General features: G+C 52.2%; 1 protein-coding gene across 1 annotated transcript; it reads right to left on the bottom strand.

The window, feature by feature from the left end:
• Positions 1–412: 412 nt before the first annotated feature.
• On the bottom strand, positions 413–19,244 carry LOC122369469. Its single transcript, XM_043344246.1, has 10 exons — positions 18,968–19,244; positions 17,937–18,119; positions 16,763–16,963; positions 10,600–10,742; positions 9,825–9,980; positions 9,291–9,471; positions 8,894–9,063; positions 7,977–8,130; positions 1,122–7,616; positions 413–450 (listed from the first exon to the last, which is right to left on the bottom strand). Exons 1-10 carry the CDS (start codon positions 19,242–19,244, stop codon positions 413–415), a joined length of 7,998 nt encoding a protein of 2,665 aa, XP_043200181.1.
• Between the last annotated feature and the right edge of the window lie 814 nt (positions 19,245–20,058).

Here is a 20,058-nt window from a genome sequence, read left to right as displayed (position 1 = left end):
AAGCTGTAGGCTCTTCCTGCTTCCAGCCACTAGGGCCATGACGGCTTCATTCAGCTTTGCTACACTTTCACGCAATTCCGTTTCAGCAGGCAGTTTTTCTAGATCACCAAGAAGGCTAGCGAGTGGCTCTAGCCTGCCCCTCATCCTCAGGCACGCCTCCATCACTTGCGATGGCATATCCTCTGTTTGTTTAGTGCACACTACCATGAGTAGCTCCAGCAATGATAGATACAGGGCTTCGCTCTGTTCGGAAAATGCCTCCAAAGACTCTGTAGAAATTCCTGGCTTTGCGATCACCATCTCACAGAAAGCTTGCAGCTGCCTTTCGAGTTTCTCGCAATTCTCAGCGACAGCGCGTCGCTGCAATGACGACTCGGCGCCCGGAGATTCGGAGCGGGCCTCCACGACGTCCTCAATGGCCGACGTTAGTGCCGCAAAGCTCTGAGCTAGCTGCTCGAAGGCACCAGGCAGAGCGGTGACCACGTCCGGCTCGCCGGTGACCAGCGCCACATGGCGAACGGACGCCTCCGCCGCGCGACAACGGTCCGAAGTTGTCTCCATTGCGGCTTCAACCGATCCGCCGTCCTCCTGTTCGGCCTCCGCCGATTTTAGCGCATACTCAACGGTATCCAACAAAGAGTCCACCGCTTCGTTGACGGTCGCGACAAAGCGAACTGCCTGCGACTCGGACACTGGAGGGCAATGACGCTGCATGCCGGCCATCAGCGACATGGCCGCCTGCTTGACGGTCTGTCCCAGGTTAGACAGCTGTCCGAGGCACCCTTTGTCGTTGCTGGCGACAGCACTGGTAGCAAGATGTACCAGTGACACTGAAGCTTCTTGGAATCTAGCAGCACGTTCATCTAATGGAATGTCTGGCTCCTTCTGCGACTCCTCTCCGATATGTTGCCTTACAGCACTATTACAGGCGAACACGGCACTATTTAATTTCTCGACAGCCTCAGAAACATTTGCCAGCTGCTTTTTCACTACACTGCCCAGGGGTGCGCTGCCACTTGTGCTCTCTTCAACGAGGATAGTCATGTTCTGAACTGCCTGTTTTAATACGGAACTACAGATGCCTACGTCAGAAATTTCTTTCTGAACCTTCCTTCTGGTACTGTCGTCGAGGGCAGCACAAGCTTCTGATGGTGTGTCTGCCACCGTAGCCGTGAGGGCGGCTAATGCGTCATTGAGCTGCTGTACTTGTTGCTCATCAACATGCATGGCGGTAGATGTTTGCACTGCGGCGATAAAACTCTGAACCGTTTCACACACAGACCACGTGAGATCCTCGATGGAAGTTGCCGATGGAAGCTTTAGCTGTGCCTTTTCTTCTACAACCTCAGTGAGGGATGTGACAGAAGCATTGAGAGACGCACTAGCTTCATTCAAAGATTTCGGCTCTGGTGTAGCATCTTCCTCTTTACGTTGTTCGTCAGATAAGTCGGCCACATGTATCTGCATTGCGCCCTCTTCTTGAACCGTGTGCTGCGGGGCTGATGCAGCAGTACCTGCGCATGCTAGGACGGATTTCTCGGCACTGCTCAGAGCCTTTGACATCGCTTCCATATTTTCAAAAAGCTTATCAGTTGATTCGCCTGGGTGTTGAGACGCCAGCATTAGGCGCATTTGCACGATTGCCTGGTCAAATGATGTGCGGATGTTTTCCAGGTCTTGGACAACTCGGGACTGATTGGGAGATAGGGAACGCCGCTTCACCTTGGCATCTTTGGCGATTCGAAGAAGCTCCGAGTTCTGCACACACACGCTCACCAACTTGGCAAGCGACGCCTGGAGTGTGTTAATCTTCTGAGCTATTTGCTCCTTACTAGGTTGTGGAAGTGCAATAGAGTTGCAAAATTTTTGTCCTAGCGATTTTAATTGCAAATCAACTTTGGTAAGCATTTCTTTCAATGTTTGATCTTCGTCTGACTTTGGTGCACCTGTCACAATGTTGCAGATCAGTTTTAATGTTGCGTCGATGTTTGAACGAACATTCGACGATTCTGCTGATATTTTCTTCATTGACTTCACATCAGCAGCAACACGTTTCTTCTTTGCTGTTATGCTTTCGATAGCTATCGTAAGGTCTTCAACCTCTGCATCAAATGCCTCTCCTTGCATAAGAAACTTTGAGATGCCATCCTCGGCTGAATTAGCAGCTGCTTCTTTTACCGTTGCTGTTACATCTCGCATGCCATCCTTAAATTTGTTCGTGGCAGCAACTATGTCCCCGAGGATATCATCAAGAAGTGCTTGAATTGCCAGGCTCATTTCAGGTGAATCATCTGATTTCAAGGCACGAGCAGAATTCTCGACTGCGTCAGAAACACGAGAAATTCCCCCGTTGACACTGGCTAAGAGCCTGATCGCTTCATCGCGGAGCTCGTCATTGGAGATGAGGTCAGTCAGAGTCACCACTGCCACTGCCAGGGACTGCTGCACGGCCGTGACCTGTAAGCTCAGGTCTGCAGAGCCAGTCATGGCACTACTCACAATCTTCTTCACGGTTTCGGCCAAATGAACAACAGAATCGTTGATGTCATCGAACTTCCTCGCAATTGAGTTATCATCCACAGGATGTTTCAGCGATCGTAGCTTCATCTGGTTGGTTTCTTCGACTGCATCTATAAACCTTTGTAGCTGATCTCCAATCGCATCCTCCAGACTCCTTCCAGAGACACTGGATTTAGGTGACGACCCACCTAGCGGGCCGGCATCCATTGCCAGACGCTCAATTTCTTCACAGACTTGATTCACTTTTGGATAAAGTGTGCGATGAACCATCGGAGATATTCCTTCTAGTGCTTGCATTGTATCTGGATTGGCGGATGCTTCTTGCGATAGTTTGTCGTTTACCTTTACTTTGTCGCATAATTTATTCAGCAAAACCCGCTGGCGATCGGACTCCAGGCCACCGCAGAGCGACTCCAATGACTCCAAAAAGTCATTAGCAAGAACTTCAACGCGCCCTTCCGCTGCTTGCTCGGGTGATAACGTAGCGGTAGCCGCCGCGCACACAGCTGATGTCAATGATTCCATGGATTGAAGTGCCTGTTGCACTTCAGAAGGCTGCTGGAGGGCTCCAGAACTGTCGCCCGGTAGTTCATCGGACTCCTGCTGTTTTAGAGATGCCACAGTGATGACACTGTCCGAGCTCTTGAGTGAAGTGGTGTCTTCGCCCTGCATCTCGACATCGTCTGTGGAAATGGTTTCTTGTTGCATTACCTCAGCTACCTTGCCCGATGCAGTGTTCACATTTTCTGTCTGCGACTCCAGTAGCAAAACGTCCTCCTTGGGAGCCACAGCCACCTGCTGTTTCTCTGATGCAGTTGAGGTACCGCTTAGTACTTCGACAGAAGGCTTAGCAACCATAGGTGACTGAGATTCATCCGACATGACTTTGTAGTCTGCCTCATCGACGCCTGCAAGTGGCTTAGTAGCTTCAGTGGCCTCACTGCAAGCGGAGGCAGCGATTTCAGTCACTTTGCCTGAAGAAGCTGGCTCAACTTGAGAACTTGTTTCAGAGAGACTAGGTTCAGGTGCCTTTGGTGTGGGATTGACATTTGTGAGCTCATGTGGCTCAATGACCTGTAACGTCTCCAACGGACTTTCTGACGTTTCCAAAAACTTAGCATTTGTTTCCACCTGAAAATCATCAACGCCAAGTGATGAGACGTCGGTAGCTTCAGTTGTTTGTAGTGCTGTCGAAGGTGTTGCATTTGCCTTTAGTGATTCGGTGTCATTCAAGCCTTGAAGGTCTTCCAATATCGCAATATCAGTGAATTGTGTTGACTGAAGAGGGCTGATTACCCTATCTTCTGCTTTAGCTGATGACGCGAGGCTTGGTAAGCTCTCCGTCTCCCTCTCCACCGCACCTGTTTCCTCAACCTGCAGAATCTGAAGTGGCGATGTGATTCCCTCTCCGGCTTCAGTTGGAGTAGTGATGTCCGAGATGAGATCAACTGCATCGGAGCTCACTGTTTCAGTTATTTGTAGGGGTTGCAAACTTGGTGTTTGTTCCTCCTCGACTTGCGCTGTCAAAACGCTATTGTTACCTGCGATGTCTTGCATAACGGTGGTCTCGGTCGTGCATGCCGTCTGAAGGGGTGTTATGACTCGCTCTTCAATTGTTTCAGGTGCCTGGGATGCTGCTGTGGAGTCTGCCATCTCAGCACATGTTGCCTCGACAATCAATGTTTCTTGGAGTGGAGAAGTGACTCGGCCAGTTGCATTCGCCGTTTCTACCATAGATTGCATATTTGGCGCAGAGCTCGCTACTTCAACACCCGTTTCCTGCGTCACTTCAGTTCCTACCAGCGGTGATGCGGTTCGTGGTATGCACTTCACTGGCGACAAAACTCTTTCCAGCTCATGGATCGAGTCTTGTGGCACGTCCTCGCTTACGCAAACCGATTGTAAGATTTCCAGAGCTTTCTGGACGGCTAGTGATATGTCTCCAGGCGTCAGGATTTCCCTTGCTTCTTGTGGAGATAGAGCGCGATCGATATTGGTAACTTCTCCTTCAGACACAACGCACTCAGTCTGTGCTGCTCTTGCAGCTGCTAATACTTTGGTGGCAACTGCTAGCTGAAGGGCATCGCCACTTTGATCCCGGGTAGACGCTAATGATGGGTCCTGAATAGACGACATATCAGACAAACTGCCTTCCGATATGCTGGGTGATAATGGGTCAGCGTGAAGAATCATCATGAGCTTGGCGGCCGTTTCTAGTTTATCCTCGTGAGAAGGCACCGCAGAAGCTGATTCACAGCGAATCGGTGATATTGTCCCACTAGCGTCGCTTTCAGCTGCATCCTGACGCAGCATTGCATGCAGCTCGGTTAGGATGATATCAGCTCGCCGTTTTGAATCATCAGCTACCACTGCACTCTCTGCCACCGCGGGCGATCCCGCGCTCCTGAGTGCGAGTGCCTCCTCATCCGGCACGTAGACGCCCGATATAACACCCCTCATTATCGCCGTCACCCTTTCAATTAGATCGGCCTGATCTTCCCTGATCTCCGCTTTACGTGACTCCGGCTGGCTCGAAAGACCAGAGAGTGACCCATCAGAAATGACTTCTTCGATCGGCGTTGTTTGGAGAATATTCAATACCTTTTCTGCCGTTGCCTTCATATTGTCTGGTGCGAGATTCTCGCCTGCTTGTTGTTGGGACAAAGAGCTGATATCTGATAGTGTGCCCTCAGACACCACATCGTCAGCGGTGGCTGCTTGAAGAACGGTCATCAGCTTCTGCACGTTTAGTCGGGGGCCTTCGCTGGCACATGCCTCTTTGGCAAAAGTCGGTGAGTCGACACTCTGAATTTGAGACACCTCTTCGTCGGGGACAATCAAGTCCTGCATGGCAGCCTGGACGGCTGCAAGCACACGAACGGCGCCGCTGCGATCATCTCTTGGTACTTCTGTGATGACGGGCTCAGTCGGAGACAGCGTCTGGGTCAAGTCGGATAACGAGTTATCTGTGTTCGTCTCGGAGGTCAGCGCAGCGTGAAGAACCGTCAGAAGACGCTGCGCTTTGTCACATGCTCCTCCAGAAACAGAACGCTCCTGTGCCACTTGTGGTGATAGTGCTCGAGGAAGTTCTGCTGTGGAACTCGTTGACGCAGTTTCCTCCAAAACAGGCGTCACCAGTGCCATGAGCTTATCGACTGTGAGCTTCGGTTCATGCTCCTCGATCGCTTGAGCAGCAGAGGGCACCAATGTTTTCTCTACCTCACGAAGAGGCTCTTCCGGTACTACTTCCCCTTGGCTAATTGCCTGAAAAATATCGATCAGTCGTTCACTAGCTTTTGCAGCTGCTTTTGATGACAATGCTTCAGTCACTTCAGTAGAAGTCACTGGCTCCTTTTGGGTACCTGCATTCGTAACGTCGCTCGTCATAGCTTCCTGCATAATTCTGGCCGCCTGGTGTGCCACGTTTCTGGTTTGGTGCTGCACTATTTCTGTACTGGCTTCCGTCTTCACCTCCCGCACAGTTTGTGCTACTTCCGGAAGTTTTAGAAACAGCGTCAGGATCTTGTTCGCGGAAGCTTTCTCATCAATTCCCGGCAGTGTTTCAGCAGCCATTTCAAGTACATCAGAACTCAATGTTGGACTTTTCCCACGGCTTTGAATCACCTTAGGATCTCCGAATTGCGCTGTCTCAAGGACTTCAACCAATGCTTTCACAGCAGTAGCAGCTTCCTGGGTTAGCGGTTCTGCAGGTGCATCCGGAGCCAAAGCCTGCTCCACCTCCTCCAGAACACCCTGGGAGAGCTCCTGGTTGGACAGAGCAGCTGAAAAGAGTCTCATGACTAGTCCGGCTCGGTCTCTTGCACCTTCCTCAGTGAGTGTCATCCGCGCCTCCTGCGGCGTGAGGGCGCGTCCGATCTCGCCGAGGTACTCCTCGGGCAGGTGCTCGCCAGTGACCACGGCGTGCATCACGGCCACCACTCCCTGAGACGTGAGGTGGGCCTCGTAGGCCTCCGGAGACACCTCCTCGTCAAACGACAGGCCTCGGTTGGAGTCCTCGCTTTTCTGCGACACAGCCGGCGAAAGAAGCAGCGGCCGCCGGCTGACGGTACCGGGTTGAGTTGGTGACAAGTCCTGTTGCGGAGCTGCCTGCTGAAGCTCCGTCGCCAGTTGCCCGGGGCATTCGTCAGGATGCGTTGCTAACTGAGCGGCAGCCTCGGTCTCTCCAAACATGTACCTACTGAGACGTTGGTCCAGCGACTCGGGAAGCAGTTCAGTAGTCACTGCACCGTCCTCTGCAAGCTGTACGTCTTCTCCGCCGAAGAACACCGGACTGAACTGTCCGTCGCGTGACGCGAGAGCCTTTTCCAGGAGATCTGCTGGCGGTAAGCGGGTGACTTCAACGTTCTCATAATCAAAGACTTCTTCGTTGGGAACTGGCGTAATCTGGCCGGAGGTGGGGTCGTCCGACGCGTAGGACGGCTCCATGGCGTCCGCGGTGTGAAACGAGTCCACCGTGGACAGCGTGTCAGCCGCGGACGCCAGCTCGCCCGAGGTCGGCCGCGGAGGCAGATCCTCTCGCTTCAGGGGCTGCGTGTTTCTCCGCGCAGCCCGGCGCTTCTTGGACGATCGTGACGAGCTCTCCGAGACGGGCGCGGGCGCTGCCGCCGGCTCCGGCGATACGGGCGCCGCCGTCTGCTGCTCCGGCTGCGCTCCCGGCTGTGCGGTGGAGTGCTCGACAGCGGCCGGCTCTGCCGCCCTGCTCTCCGGCGGGCTGCGCATCTCGGTGGGACTGCGCAGCTCGGACGGCCGGTCGGTGGGCAGCTCGGTGGCCCAGTCCGTGTGGCCGTCGGTCGGCCGGTCCACCTCGGTGGTCTGCTCGCTGGCCCGCTCCGACGGCCGAGCGTCCGGTCGCTCGGCGGGCCGCTCGGACAGACAGTCGGTGGGCCGGTCCGTGTTCAGGTCGTCAATCTCGGCCTCGGTCCTGGCGTCGTCGTCGGCGTGCAGGGCGGGCAGCTGGTCGGCGGGCACCAGCGACACGTCGATGACGGTGGCGCCCAGCTGCACGTTGCCGGACATGGCGCAGGCCGTCAGCACGCGCAGAGACGGAATGTCGGCGTCACCGCCGCCGCTCAGCGCTGCCGGCAACACACGCGTCAGCAGCGGCGATCAAAACAGTGTTTAGACAACGTTTGGGCTGCTTGCCTTTTTACGGGCCTCATTGAATATTTAGCATTGCTTGTTAATGTTTGGTTCATTCAATTTTTTTTTTAATTCAAAGGCACATAAATGAAAAGGAAAGATCGAAGGAAAAACTCTGTGAAGCTACGTTAAAAATAACCATCTGATTTCCAGAAGTAAAATAAAATGCCCTGAAATTTATCTCTGTAATGACATAATGAACAACTAGCCATCAAGCAGCAGCACGCAGCACCCGTCCCAGCGCCCGGTCTGAGCGGGCCCCGCCGGTCCCGGCGCGCGGCCCGGCGGTCGCTCACCGGCGCTGTGCGGCTCCTCGGAGAGCTGCTCGCCGTACGCCTCGAGGATGTCGTGCACCTGCTGCAGGCTAACGTCACCCGTGCCGAACACAGCCGCCGAGACCTCTTGGCCGTCCACCACGACAGACACCACGGAGCCGTCCAGCGCCGGCGTCTGGCGGCCGGAGACAGGCGTGACACAGAGGCACTGACACACTGACTGACACTGACACACTGACTGACACTGACACACTAACACTGACACTGACACAATGACACCGACACCCTTACCACAGAGCCGTCCAGCGCCGGCGCCTGGGACACTGACACCGACGCGGCACGCATGTAGGTGCTTAACGCAATAATTTCTTATACCTACAAATATCATTTTGTGAAAATGGTGCCATGAAACAAGAAAATTGGACAACGCATCAGGTTTCTTTTAAGCCGAATGTGAAGAGTCCGTGCACTGGTTTACGCCGACTGCACGGCGTACCGGTGCCCTGTGCGGCTGACTTGGAGGATACCGGTGCTATGGATGGTTTACCTGGAAGGTAGGTACCGGTGACATGGGCGATTTACCTGGAAGGTGTCAGCGCCCCTATTGGTTTACCTGGAAGGTGTCGGTGCCCAGCTGGGCGGTTTACCTGGAAGGTGTCAGCGCCCCTATTGGTTTACCTGGAAAGTGTCGGTGCCCAGCTGGGCGGTTTACCTGGAAGGTGTCAGTGCTCTGGGTGGTTTACCTGGAAGGTGTCGGTGCCCAGCTGGGCGGTTTACCTGGAAGGTGTCAGTGCCCCTAGTGGTTTACCTGGAAGGTGTCGGTGCCCAGCTGGGCGGTTTACCTGGAAGGTGTCGGTGCCCCTAGTGGTTTACCTGGAAGGTGTCGGTGCCCAGCTGGGCGGTTTACCTGGAAGGTGTCAGTGCCCCTAGTGGTTTACCTGGAAGGTGTCGGTGCCCAGCTGGGCGGTTTCGAGCAGCGACATCATCTGCGAGGTGCGCTCCTCGTTGATGGTGGAGAGCGAGGTGTTTCTGGCCAGGCCGAACGGTTCGCGGTGCTGCCCGGCGGCCGGCGCCGGCGGACCGTGCTCACCCTTCAGACGCTTCATCTCTGTCAACGCGCCGTGGGCAGGTCACGGTCACGGGTCACATGTCACATGTCACAGGTCACAGGTCATGGACCACGGATCAAAGGCAGTGCATCCTAAAGCACCCTATAAGACAAAAAGTACTGATTTTGTGGTGTAATGAGAAATTGGCGACAGCTGTTGGACTGTGTGAGTTCGGCCCAGTGCCCGCGGCTGTGGTGACTGGTGACCCGTCCCGCGGTTGACCTACCCTCGAGGCCCATCAGCTCCGCGGTCGACGAGGCCGAGCCCATGCAGTTGACGGCGCGGCAGGTGTAGCTGCCCAGGCAGCAGGTGCCGTCGCCGCCCGAGGTGATGCGATGGATGTCGCCGGCCTTCAGCTCGGCGCCGTCCTTGAACCACTGGAGTACTGGCTGCGGCGTCCCCACCACCTGGGGGGGAGGGGTAACGGTCAGTCTCCACCACCTGGGGGAGGGGTAACGGTCAGAGTCCCCACCACCTGAGGGGAGGGGGTGGGGTACAATTAGTCCCATCACCTGGGGGAGGTCAAGGGGTAACGGTCAGTCCCCATCGCCTGAGGGGGGCGTCAGAGTCCCCACCACCTGGAGGGACAGGGGGTAACGGTCAGTCCCCACGGCCTGAGGGGGACATGGGGAGTACAGTCAGTCAGTCAGTCACCCTCCACCTGGGGGGAGCTGGGGGAGGGTGACCAAGTTAGTGCCAGATTGACGTGAGAGTTGCAGGGTCCCCACCACCTGAGTCCCCTGAGTCCCTGGCAGCCCACCTTGCACTGCAGGTTGACGGTGCCGCTCTCGGTGAGGGAGGCCCGCAGCGGCTCGAGGAAGTAGGGCGCCCGGTAGTGTTTGGGCCGGTTGACCGTCAGCCGGCCGGTGGTGACCGCCTGGCCGGCCGGGTTGGTCGCCACGCACCGCCACTCGCCCTGGTCACACGGCAGGGGACAGGGCCTTCCATATCAACAGCCAGCGTCATCAGACCGGACAGGTGGGGGCCGAGTGGCGATGGGGTTCAAAGGAGCATTGAACGCTCAAAGCCCGCTGTTTATTTTACATATGGCATTATTGGATCACTGTGTTGCTACTACTATCGCTTTTGTTCCGGCGCACTAACTGGCTCTTGTAAGCTGTTATCAACATCAGAGAAAAGTGACAAGGTGCTCAGCTTTAGCACACCCATGGAGCACTGCAGCCAGCTGCGGCCGACAGCCCGGGGCGGCCGACTGACCCCAGTCCGGAGCCGGCCGGCTGGGGGCAGCTACCGCGGCCGACAGCCCGGGGCGGCCGACCCCAGTCCTGAGCCGGCAGACGGCGACTGACCTGGCGATGCAGCTGGACTGACGGACCTGGTGGTGCGACTGCACGGACTGACCTTTAAAAAAAAGACCTGGTGTGGCTACACTGCCCTGGTGGTGCGGCTACACTGACCTGGCGGTGCGGCTGCACCGACTGACCTGGTGGTGCAGCTAGACAGACTGACCTGGTGTGGCTACACTGACCTGGTGCGACTGCACTGACTGACCTGGTGCGGCTGCACTGACTGACCTGGTGTTGCAGCTGCACCCCCTCCAGCTGCAGGTGGTGGCGGCCCGGAGCCTCGCGGCCCGTGGACACCGAGTCACTCGTCTGCACCGGCTCCTTCTCCTGCTCACGGTACCACGCCACCTCCGCCTCCGGGTATGACGTCACTGCCGGTATGACGTCACACATATGTACACCCAGTCAGTGGGCCGGCCGCGGAGACTGGAGGCCCACCGCGCCTGTTTGTACTGGCACCATCGGCGACCGAGGTACTTTAGGACACGGTGACGCTAGTCCGCCTTTGGATTATGACGCCGTCGATTGAACCCTACCGTAAGCCATTAACTCAATGGGCTGCTTCTAGGAAAATACGCAGGTAGCAAAATAAGTTTTGATTGTTTTCCATTACATCTCCAGAATGACTACTGTAGTGGACTTCTGCCTCCGGCCCTGCCCACACTACTCGTATTCTTGCAATTACGACAGCTTCAGCTCTGCCCTGGTGGAGGCGTCTCTACCACACGCTCCAGTTTTTGGCGCGAGTAAAGAAAACCGCGGCCCGCCGCGACGCGATATTTTTGTTGTTGTTGTTCAGGGGTGGAGCTTCCTATACAGTTGGTGGGGCGGCTGCCCCACCAACTTGCTATTTTGCCCCACCAAAAAGCGTTTTGCCCCACCAACTTTAGCTGATTTATAAGACTTTGTTGCTTTGCAAATTAATCTTTCGCTTTGGAATGTCTGTTTAACGCAAAATATTATATCTGTAATGATAGGAATTGATTCAGTGTGGCATTTTATTCAACTTAATAATTGGACATTGTGGGTTTGACGACTTCTTGCCCCACCAACTTCCCTGGAAAAGTTCCATCCATGTTGTTGTTGTTGTTGCTGCTGCACCTAGCCTAACATTAAAAATCTTGACAAATAATGGCAATATACATGGGCGTCGCCACCGCTACGGACACTACGGACAGTGTCCGTACAAGTTTTGGAAGGCCCGAAAACTTGTACGGAATGTCCGTACAAGTTTCGACGACTGCAAAACAGTCTTTGCACATGTTTTGAAGTAGCTTAACGCTTATCAGTCCCCTATTTGTGGGTAAAGTTACGATCCAAGGCAGCCCCAAAGTCAATGTCACGCATGAGTATTTACTACTAGCATTTAGGGTGTAACGAAATTATCTGGACATATATTTGTTAGTCATATCTGTTCGCACAGTTTCTTTTCTGATGTTAGAAGCGGGAATGCTGGCTGTATAAGTGCCTCCGGTATCGGCTCTCAACTCAGCAAAGACCTACCTTTGCCAGATGACTCTTGCCCTGAGTAATTAATCGAGTCACCGACGGGTTCATTTGATAACTAGTTTTCGTCAAAGGCAATGGACAGAAAGGAGCACACTCTCTCCTTTTGTGTTAGGAAGCATGTTTGTGGCATTGCGGCAATGAGCCTGAAGCTGGTCTGCCAGCAGCTCCATGGACATCAGCAGCAGCCAACTGCACATCTGCCTGAGGCGTAATAAGCTGGGACTTGATTGGTGAACTCAGCCAGGCTGCGACCGCAAAAGCCACCCTTTGCCAACGAAGATTGACTTGAATTCAAGACCGATGATAAGAGGGCCCACATCATGACCCACCGCTATCCGCCCCTTACCTTGGTTCTTCTGCTCATCAAACTGAAAAAGACAACGAAATTGACGGAAAAATAGCCGGTGCACCACTTTTAGTCTCACGCCAAGACGCATCCACTGGTCGAAGGAACACATAAGCAAGGCATGGTGTGGTGAAATGGGCAGCTATTCGCGCTGTATTGTCCTTTGAACCGTCAAAACGGCCTTGTGTTGGCTGCCAGTAACTCAAACGTCCCGGCCGTCACCGGCGTTAACCCGCGCCCCGTAGGGCTACCGGCGGACCCTACCACCCGTAGGGGGGGGCCGTTTCGGCCCCCCCTAAGATCTCGGAAAGTTACCGGCCGATTTTCAAAATTCCAACGGCGTTCGATAGCCCCACCCGGGAACTACCTTGTGACCAAATTTCATTGACCTAGGTCAAACCGATGACGTCACAGGTCAGGTCAAAGGTCAGATTTTCACCGTTCACAGGCATTTCAAGAAATGTGTTGTGAAATCGAGTTAATTGGTAATTTATTGAAAACCATCGATGGTACATTGTTCGTCAAACACATACTTTGCTATCTGAGGTCACTGATACCAGGTCAGGTCACAGCGAGGTCAGGTCACCGGGGTCACAATATGAAAGTGTCGTGTGATACATGTTTTATGGTCCATTTTACATGACAAATGCGATTATGTGGGTTAGGCAGCCTTTGGGGCCAGCCTAGGTCACATTTTGGTAAAGGTCAGGTCAAGGTCAGGTCAAATAAGGTCAAATTTCAAAGTTGATATTTTTTAATAAAATGGGTATCGATTCGATGCAGCTCGTCACGGGGAGTCTAATGGTGGTCTTTGTTTTGCTCTACGAGGTCTAGAACTGCCAAAAATTGAGTTTGAAAATTTGACGTCATCAATTTTGAACAGTTTTTTCGCTATAACTTGGCCAAAAAACGAGGTATCGATCTGAAATTCGGTATGTAGATAGAAGACGATAGGTACTATCACATATATTCCGGGTTTTTTGAAATTCAAAAAACTTTTTGGATTTTTTGGCTAATATATCCAAAAAAAATGTTTTTTTGATTTTCGGGGTTCAAAACTCAAAAATTTCAAAAATCCGAGATAGCAGTTTTGTAGCCCTGTCAATTCTACACCTTTTATGTCTTGATCATTTTTCTGTATCTTCAAAGCTGTAGGCCTGACAGGTCTTCTCGCGAAGGTCTTTTTTCGGTCGAAAATGACAGAACATGACGTCATTCTGACGTCATTTGTGGCCAACCTATCATAGCCTCTGGAAAAATTTTTGGTCACAATGTGTAAAATTGATGCCCGGAGGGGTCCTGAAAGTTTGGTGGCGATATCTGAAGCGGTTTAGGAGATATCGACCGAAAAGGACAGGGGGGGCCGTTTCGGCCCCCCCCTACGGGGCGCGGGTTAAGCATGCGGCCGAGATCCAGATCTGGAGCATATTCAGCTTTCAGCTGCTGTGCGATGTTCCAGCTGTGCATTGACCAACCCATTGACAGAAGAGTCCACCATCAGTGTCCAGTGACGACTGACGAGTATTACCGGAGCAACATCCTGTCAGACAAATTAGTCCGTAGGAGAATGAGAAGTGACGCCGGGAGAAGCTCTTATCCTTCTGGACTAACGGACTACGGCTTGGAAATAGTTTTCACCCTAATTTCATCGAGATCTTATGGACTTTTGTTCAGCAAGAGGTGAATAAGGGGACACCCGGCACCAGGACAGAGCAACTGTATACTGTGTAGGCAGTAGCACATGCTAATACGGCGTTGGTCCACATCAAACCCACTGTGCTTAAAAACCCAGCAGCTGAAATGTTCTAGGCATTTCTAAATATGATCTTATTGAAAGGTGGCTATATCATCATCAAAGGGAGACAACCTCAGGTTGTTTGTTTCTTAATTACAGCGGAAAGAAAGGTGTGCGGATAATTTCGTTACACTCTGCATCATTCTATGACTAATTCACTGATACGTCAGCCATAATAATTATGTGACTTTTGTCATCCTGAGGCTCTAACTAAACTTAATGAATGCTTAGAGCAAAAGAAAATGAAGAAATCGTGACCAGCGACTTCAAATACAGCAAATGAGACTGATCATGCGCAAAAGTCAACCAAAGGCCATTCGAGGTCACATGAGGTCAACATAAGACTTGACCGTTTCAAACAACCTAACTATATATGTCATTCGACGCATCTTGATATGACTAATGCGTTGGCACCACCTTCTTTGCTGAAGAACTCTGCAAAAAAAAAGCCGCAGCTCGGGGTCGCTGACCTGCCATCTACCCTAATGATAGGTATCAAAAATGTGTTTGTATTTTTTCCGAAGCCCCTAGGCATTCGGGGGCTATCGCAACTATTCGTCCGGGGGGGGGGGGGGGAGGAGGACGAAAAATGCCCTCCACGGGCCCGCGTGGGCTTACAACTCTGAAGAGTGTTACGGCTGACAGAATGTGTCCGTACAAGTTGGGGAGCCGTGGCGACGCCCCTGGCAATATACAATGTACCGAGTTTGTCAGATATGCGGTCGTTGATGCCCTATGCAAGCATTCACGTCTTGTCTCACTTTTTCGGGCTAAAAAGTCTGTTTTTTCCTTTGGTTTATATTTTGCGAATTTCTGCATGGCTTCTAGCCGTGTACAAAAAGTTTGTGTAACCGTTGCAAACTATTTTGCAAACTATTTTGCAGGACAAGTTTGCTAAGAAACATTAAAATCGCGAACTTTCTGTTGCACGAAGACCGGAAGCTTCAATCAAAGTATTTAGCATTGTAAATACAAACCTGAAATTGCAGTGGTCCTGGTGTTCAGGAATCAGGATTTAATTAATTTTTGGGGCATATCCCTCTTTTGCACTCTTTATACTGAAGAAATTCACAAAACAAAATTATGAAAAGAAAGAACACATCCTTCTAAGGTAGAAAAGTGAGATCCCACATATATACTTAAAACTTACTTTTTACACAAAACATTTATAAGTTACATCCAACCACTCGTTGAGTCGGGTAAGGTTATGTGGTATATTATAAGTAGATTTAGGTTGTAGGTTAGGTTGTAGGGTAGGTTGAAGGTTGGTAGGTGTAGGTTGTAGGTTGGTAGGTTGGTAGGTTGTGGGTTGTAGGTTGTAGGTTGGTTGAGGTTAGGTCAGGTTAGATTAGGTTTTATTTCTATTTGCATTGTACCCGATTTTTTTTAAGCATTTAGCGATTGTATGAGCAACTTTCTACGTTGTTAGGTACATGGTTTGTGACAACATGGTGTGGTTTTTATTCAATTTTGAGCCCAGGGTGCAAAAGAGGGATTTGACCAATTCCTTAGCAATAATGCAAAACAGTCAATTATGTAGAATAAATATGCTATGCTGAGTCGTTGTTGTTGTTGTTGTTGGAATAGGACGCGTAGCCTTGCGACCCAAGCGTCCAACTTCACTGTAGTCGTTCTCTTGACTAGTAGTCACGTCCTTTCTTGTTCGGTACCAAGGCGTCGGTACTAAGCGGTACTAAGCAGGTGGCAATGGAAGGAATAAGGAGATACCAAGGTAAGGAAATTGCGCAGGGAGGAAATATGCTGAGTCGTGTTATGTACTTTTTTACTTAGGACATTCGATTCCCTAAAACGGACGACGGTGAAAACAGGGCGCCTGGGGCGATTTGATCAAGGTTCGTGAAAATTACACGTGACGTTTGGGATATAGAAGGCCCTTGGAGCGGGAGAAGTTCCAAATGTCACGTGACTAATATGCCCTCCGGCGCCCTGTTTTCACCGGCGTCCCCTAAAACACAATACCTACATTCATATCTAAATATCGTCGTTTTGTCATTCGCGCGTCATAAATGCATTCGACATTTCCTGCTGTTGACTGCGTTCTAATTTTTCTCTATTATGAGGCATTGTAAGCCATTATTTATATATTATTTATTATTTTGCAGCATTACCATTATTTTAAAATAAATCAGGTACTTTCTTCCACAAAAAAACTACACCTTTATAGGTATTCGAAAAAAATGCAATATCGGTTGCATTTTATTGTTTTTGATTGCAAAGTATTTTTACTGCCTAAAATTTTGTACACAAATAATTTTTATCGGAGGTGCCGCTCAAGTTTCCTTTGTAGCCGCTTGGTTGCCGCTGGCGGGAAGCTCGCGAAATTAGTTGGCATGCAATTTGAAAAAAAATGTCTACTTATGAATTGTAAATCTAAAAACTTCTAGGTAAATGCAAGTTTTTAGAGAAATAGGTAGGACTCAGGTCATATTTCCTACACGGTGGGGTGAGGGACACTGACCTTCCACGAGGGACAGTGGGGGGGGGAGGGGCGACGAGCTTCTGCACGGTGGAGCGGTGGGGTGGGGTGGGGACTGGGTCATTGACCTTCCACGGTGGAGCGGCGGGGGGGGGGATAAATGACCTTTCACAGTGGGCCGGTGGGGTGGAGTGGGGACTGGGTCAATACACTCCACGGTGAAGCGGTGGGGGTACTGACCTTCCACAGTGGGGCGGGGGGACACTGACCTTTTACGGGGTGAAGCGCGGGCTGGGCCACTGACCTTCCACGGTGAATCGGTGCCGGTCGCCGATGCCGACCACCGTCTCGGGGCTGAGCGCGCGACTGAAGCGGGGCGCCAGCTGGCCCTGGCACACCTTGCAGCGCTCCTCGTCGCTCAGCTGGTTCTCGATGTCCGCCAGCGTCAGCTCGGCCGTCGACTCGGCCGTGCCCATACAGTTGCGCGCCAGACACGCGTATACGCCTGGCAACGACGCACGTAACTGTCAGAAACGTGCATCACCAAAGGAGTGAAAATGATTTTTTAATTTTCGATTTAGAAAAACAGGTTGCACACTGTAGTAGAGAGCGCAGTCATTTGTCCGTGTTTTTGCTTTTAGGTTAGAAAATGATCAAGCATCCCGGACAGTAGGTAGATATAATTTCATTCTGCTGACAATTCAATTATGCTCTCGCCTCTCTCACCTTGCCGGCCAGCAAATAGACAACCCCCTCCCCCCGCAAAAAAAAAAAACAATCGACTGACTGATAGGTATACATGCGACTGTAGATACTAATATGGTACTTACGCACCCAGCTCAATAACTTGATCCTTGATGGCAGCAAAATTACAGTTGGGAAGAGAGGAATGAAATGACGATATAGTTTCAAACAATAACTTCAGACAGTGTCGATATGTTCAGCATTCCACGGAACCATTTTTATGTTTGATGATTTCGTTATAGACGGTCAACAATGTTCATTCATTCGTGGCACTTGTCATAAATCTAGAAATGGTCATACAATCTATTTAGGTACCTGGGCAGGCAATATTTATGAATGCCGTTTCCTATTACGTGATATGCAATACTCCATTACCAGTGATCGCTGTTTCCTATCACGCACCATGCAATATAAATGATAAGTTACTGTTGTTACCTATCATGAATCCTAGCCAGTAAGTGTTCATTTCACCGTACCTTACATACCACCACTTATGGATAACACCAGCACTTACCGAGTGAGTTGGAAACGTTCAGAGCTGGTTACCGATTGAGTCGGTAAGAGCTGGTTACCGAGTGAGCTGGTGTCGCTGAGAGCTGGTTACCGAGTGAGTTGGTGAGAGCTGGTTACCGAGTGAGTTGGTGAGAGCTGGTTACCGAGTGAATTGCTGAGAGCTGGTTACCGAGTGAGTTGGTGAGAGCTGGTTACCGAGTGAGTTGGTGAGAGCTGGTTACCGAGTGAGTTGGTGCCGCTGAGCTGGTACACGTCGCCCGGTTTCAGCTCCTGGCCGTCCTTGAACCAGCGCAGCACGGGCGTCGGGTAGCCGACCACCTTACACTCGAACGACACCAGACCCTCGTCGGTGAGCAGCGCGCGCAGCGTCTCCAGGAAGCGCGGCTTGCGGTAGTTGCGCGGCACTGGCGGCACACGGACAATGTCACGGCACCGGCAGGTACTTATTGCACTGAAGCTTACGGTTTCTCCTTTCTCTTTCAATAAACACGATTTTGTGCTCATCGTTTGATCTGTTTGGTTTGAACGTTACATAAATGATCCTCAGTTGACACAGCACAGGCATTGTGCACGCAGTCGGCTCTCCGTGGCGGGAGAAGGGGGGGGGGGGCACGTACCGACCAGTATGACGGGGCACGTACCGGCCAGTATGACGGTGGGAGACGGGGGCACGTACCGGCCAGTATGACGGGGCACGTACCGGCCAGTATGACGGGGCACGTATTGGTCAGTATGACGGGGCACGTACCGGCCAGTATGACGGGGCACGTACCGACCAGTATGACGGTGGGAGACACGTACCGGCCAGTATGACGGTGGGAGACGGGGGCACGTACCGGCCAGTATGACGGGGCACGTACCGGCCAGTATGACGGGGCACGTATTGGTCAGTATGACGGGGCACGTACCGACCAGTATGACACGGGGCACGTACCGGCCAGTATGACGGGGCACGTACCGGCCAGTATGACGGTGGGAGACACGCCGGCCAGTATGACGGTGGGAGACGGGGGGCACGTACCGGCCAGTATGACGGGGCACGTACCGGCCAGTATGACGGGGCACGTACCGGCCAGTATGACGGGGCACGTACCGGCCAGTATGACGGGGCACGTACCGGCCAGTATGACGGTGGGAGACACGCCGGCCAGTATGACGGTGGGAGACGGGGGGCACGTACCGGCCAGTATGACGGTGCACGTACCGGCCAGTATGACGGGGCACGTACCGGCCAGTATGACGGGGCACGTACCGGCCAGTATGACGGTGCACCAGGTGTCGGTGACGCCGCCGGCGGCGCCCGTCACCTCGGCCCGCCACTGGCCGTCGTCGGTGAGCTCGGCAGCTGCCAGCTGCAGCCGCCAGCTGCCGTCCGAGTCGTTGTCGGCCGAGCACCGGTCGCCCAGCGGCACCGGCCGGTCCTTGTTGAACCAGCGCACTGAGGCCACCGCCGACGGGTCGGCCACTGCCGGCGCACGGTCATTGTCACAGAGAGCGGGCACAGAGTGGGACAGCCAGAGAGCAGTCATACGAGTAGCGGCGGACAGTCACAGGCGCAGCTCAGTGCCCGGCGGTGGTCAACAGGCAACAGCGCACGGTACCCAGGGCACTATAGACTGACCGGCTGCAGTCACCGTCCGACGATGGCCTTAACCCTATTAGTGGCAGGCTCCTGGCTACCCCATATTAGTGGCAGGGGGGGGGGGCTGTTTACGACCCCCCTTGATATCTCGAGATCTAACGGGCCGATTTTCAAAATTCTAACGGCATTCGATTTGGCTCAACGAGATCTACATCTCTAAGAAAATAAAATTAAAAAATGTCAATAGGGGGGTAGAGGGGGGTAAAAACGGGCAAATTGCAGATACATTTTAGACTGTTTATCACGGCCAGGTTTCTGAACCAATCTTAACGCAACTTTTGCCGATCGATAGAGAATGAACCAGGAATTCACATGGATCCTAAAAATATGCATTTTCAAAAATCATAGGCGGATACAGATCATTGAGATTGGGGGTACACAAAAAGTATAGTAAATAAGGTTTTTGTTGGTACTGTTTCTAAAAAGGGTGGCAATGGTCTTGTTATGTTGCAATTTTCTTATGAGAGAACGACTAAAATTGTATTGGTCATGCATAGGCGGTGTCAGGGCACCTATGTTGGGAGGTAAAAAAATAACCCCCCTTTTTGGACGCCTGGATCCGCCTATTATAGCAAAAACGTGTCAAAAGAGGATGCACAATAACTTTGTATATGTTATCACATGATACCTTTCATTCACTGTTCGTAAAACTGGTGCAGCATCGTGATCTTCGCCCAAATGACTCGCTTCACGAATAGGAC

Source organism: Amphibalanus amphitrite, unplaced genomic scaffold, assembly GCF_019059575.1.
Source record: "Amphibalanus amphitrite isolate SeventyFive unplaced genomic scaffold, NRLGWU_Aamphi_draft 001038F_arrow, whole genome shotgun sequence".
In the NCBI taxonomy this organism is placed as follows: Eukaryota; Metazoa; Arthropoda; class Thecostraca; order Balanomorpha; family Balanidae; genus Amphibalanus; species Amphibalanus amphitrite.
Note: the sequence above shows the minus strand (reverse complement) of the source record. Positions and strands in the feature narration are given on the sequence as shown.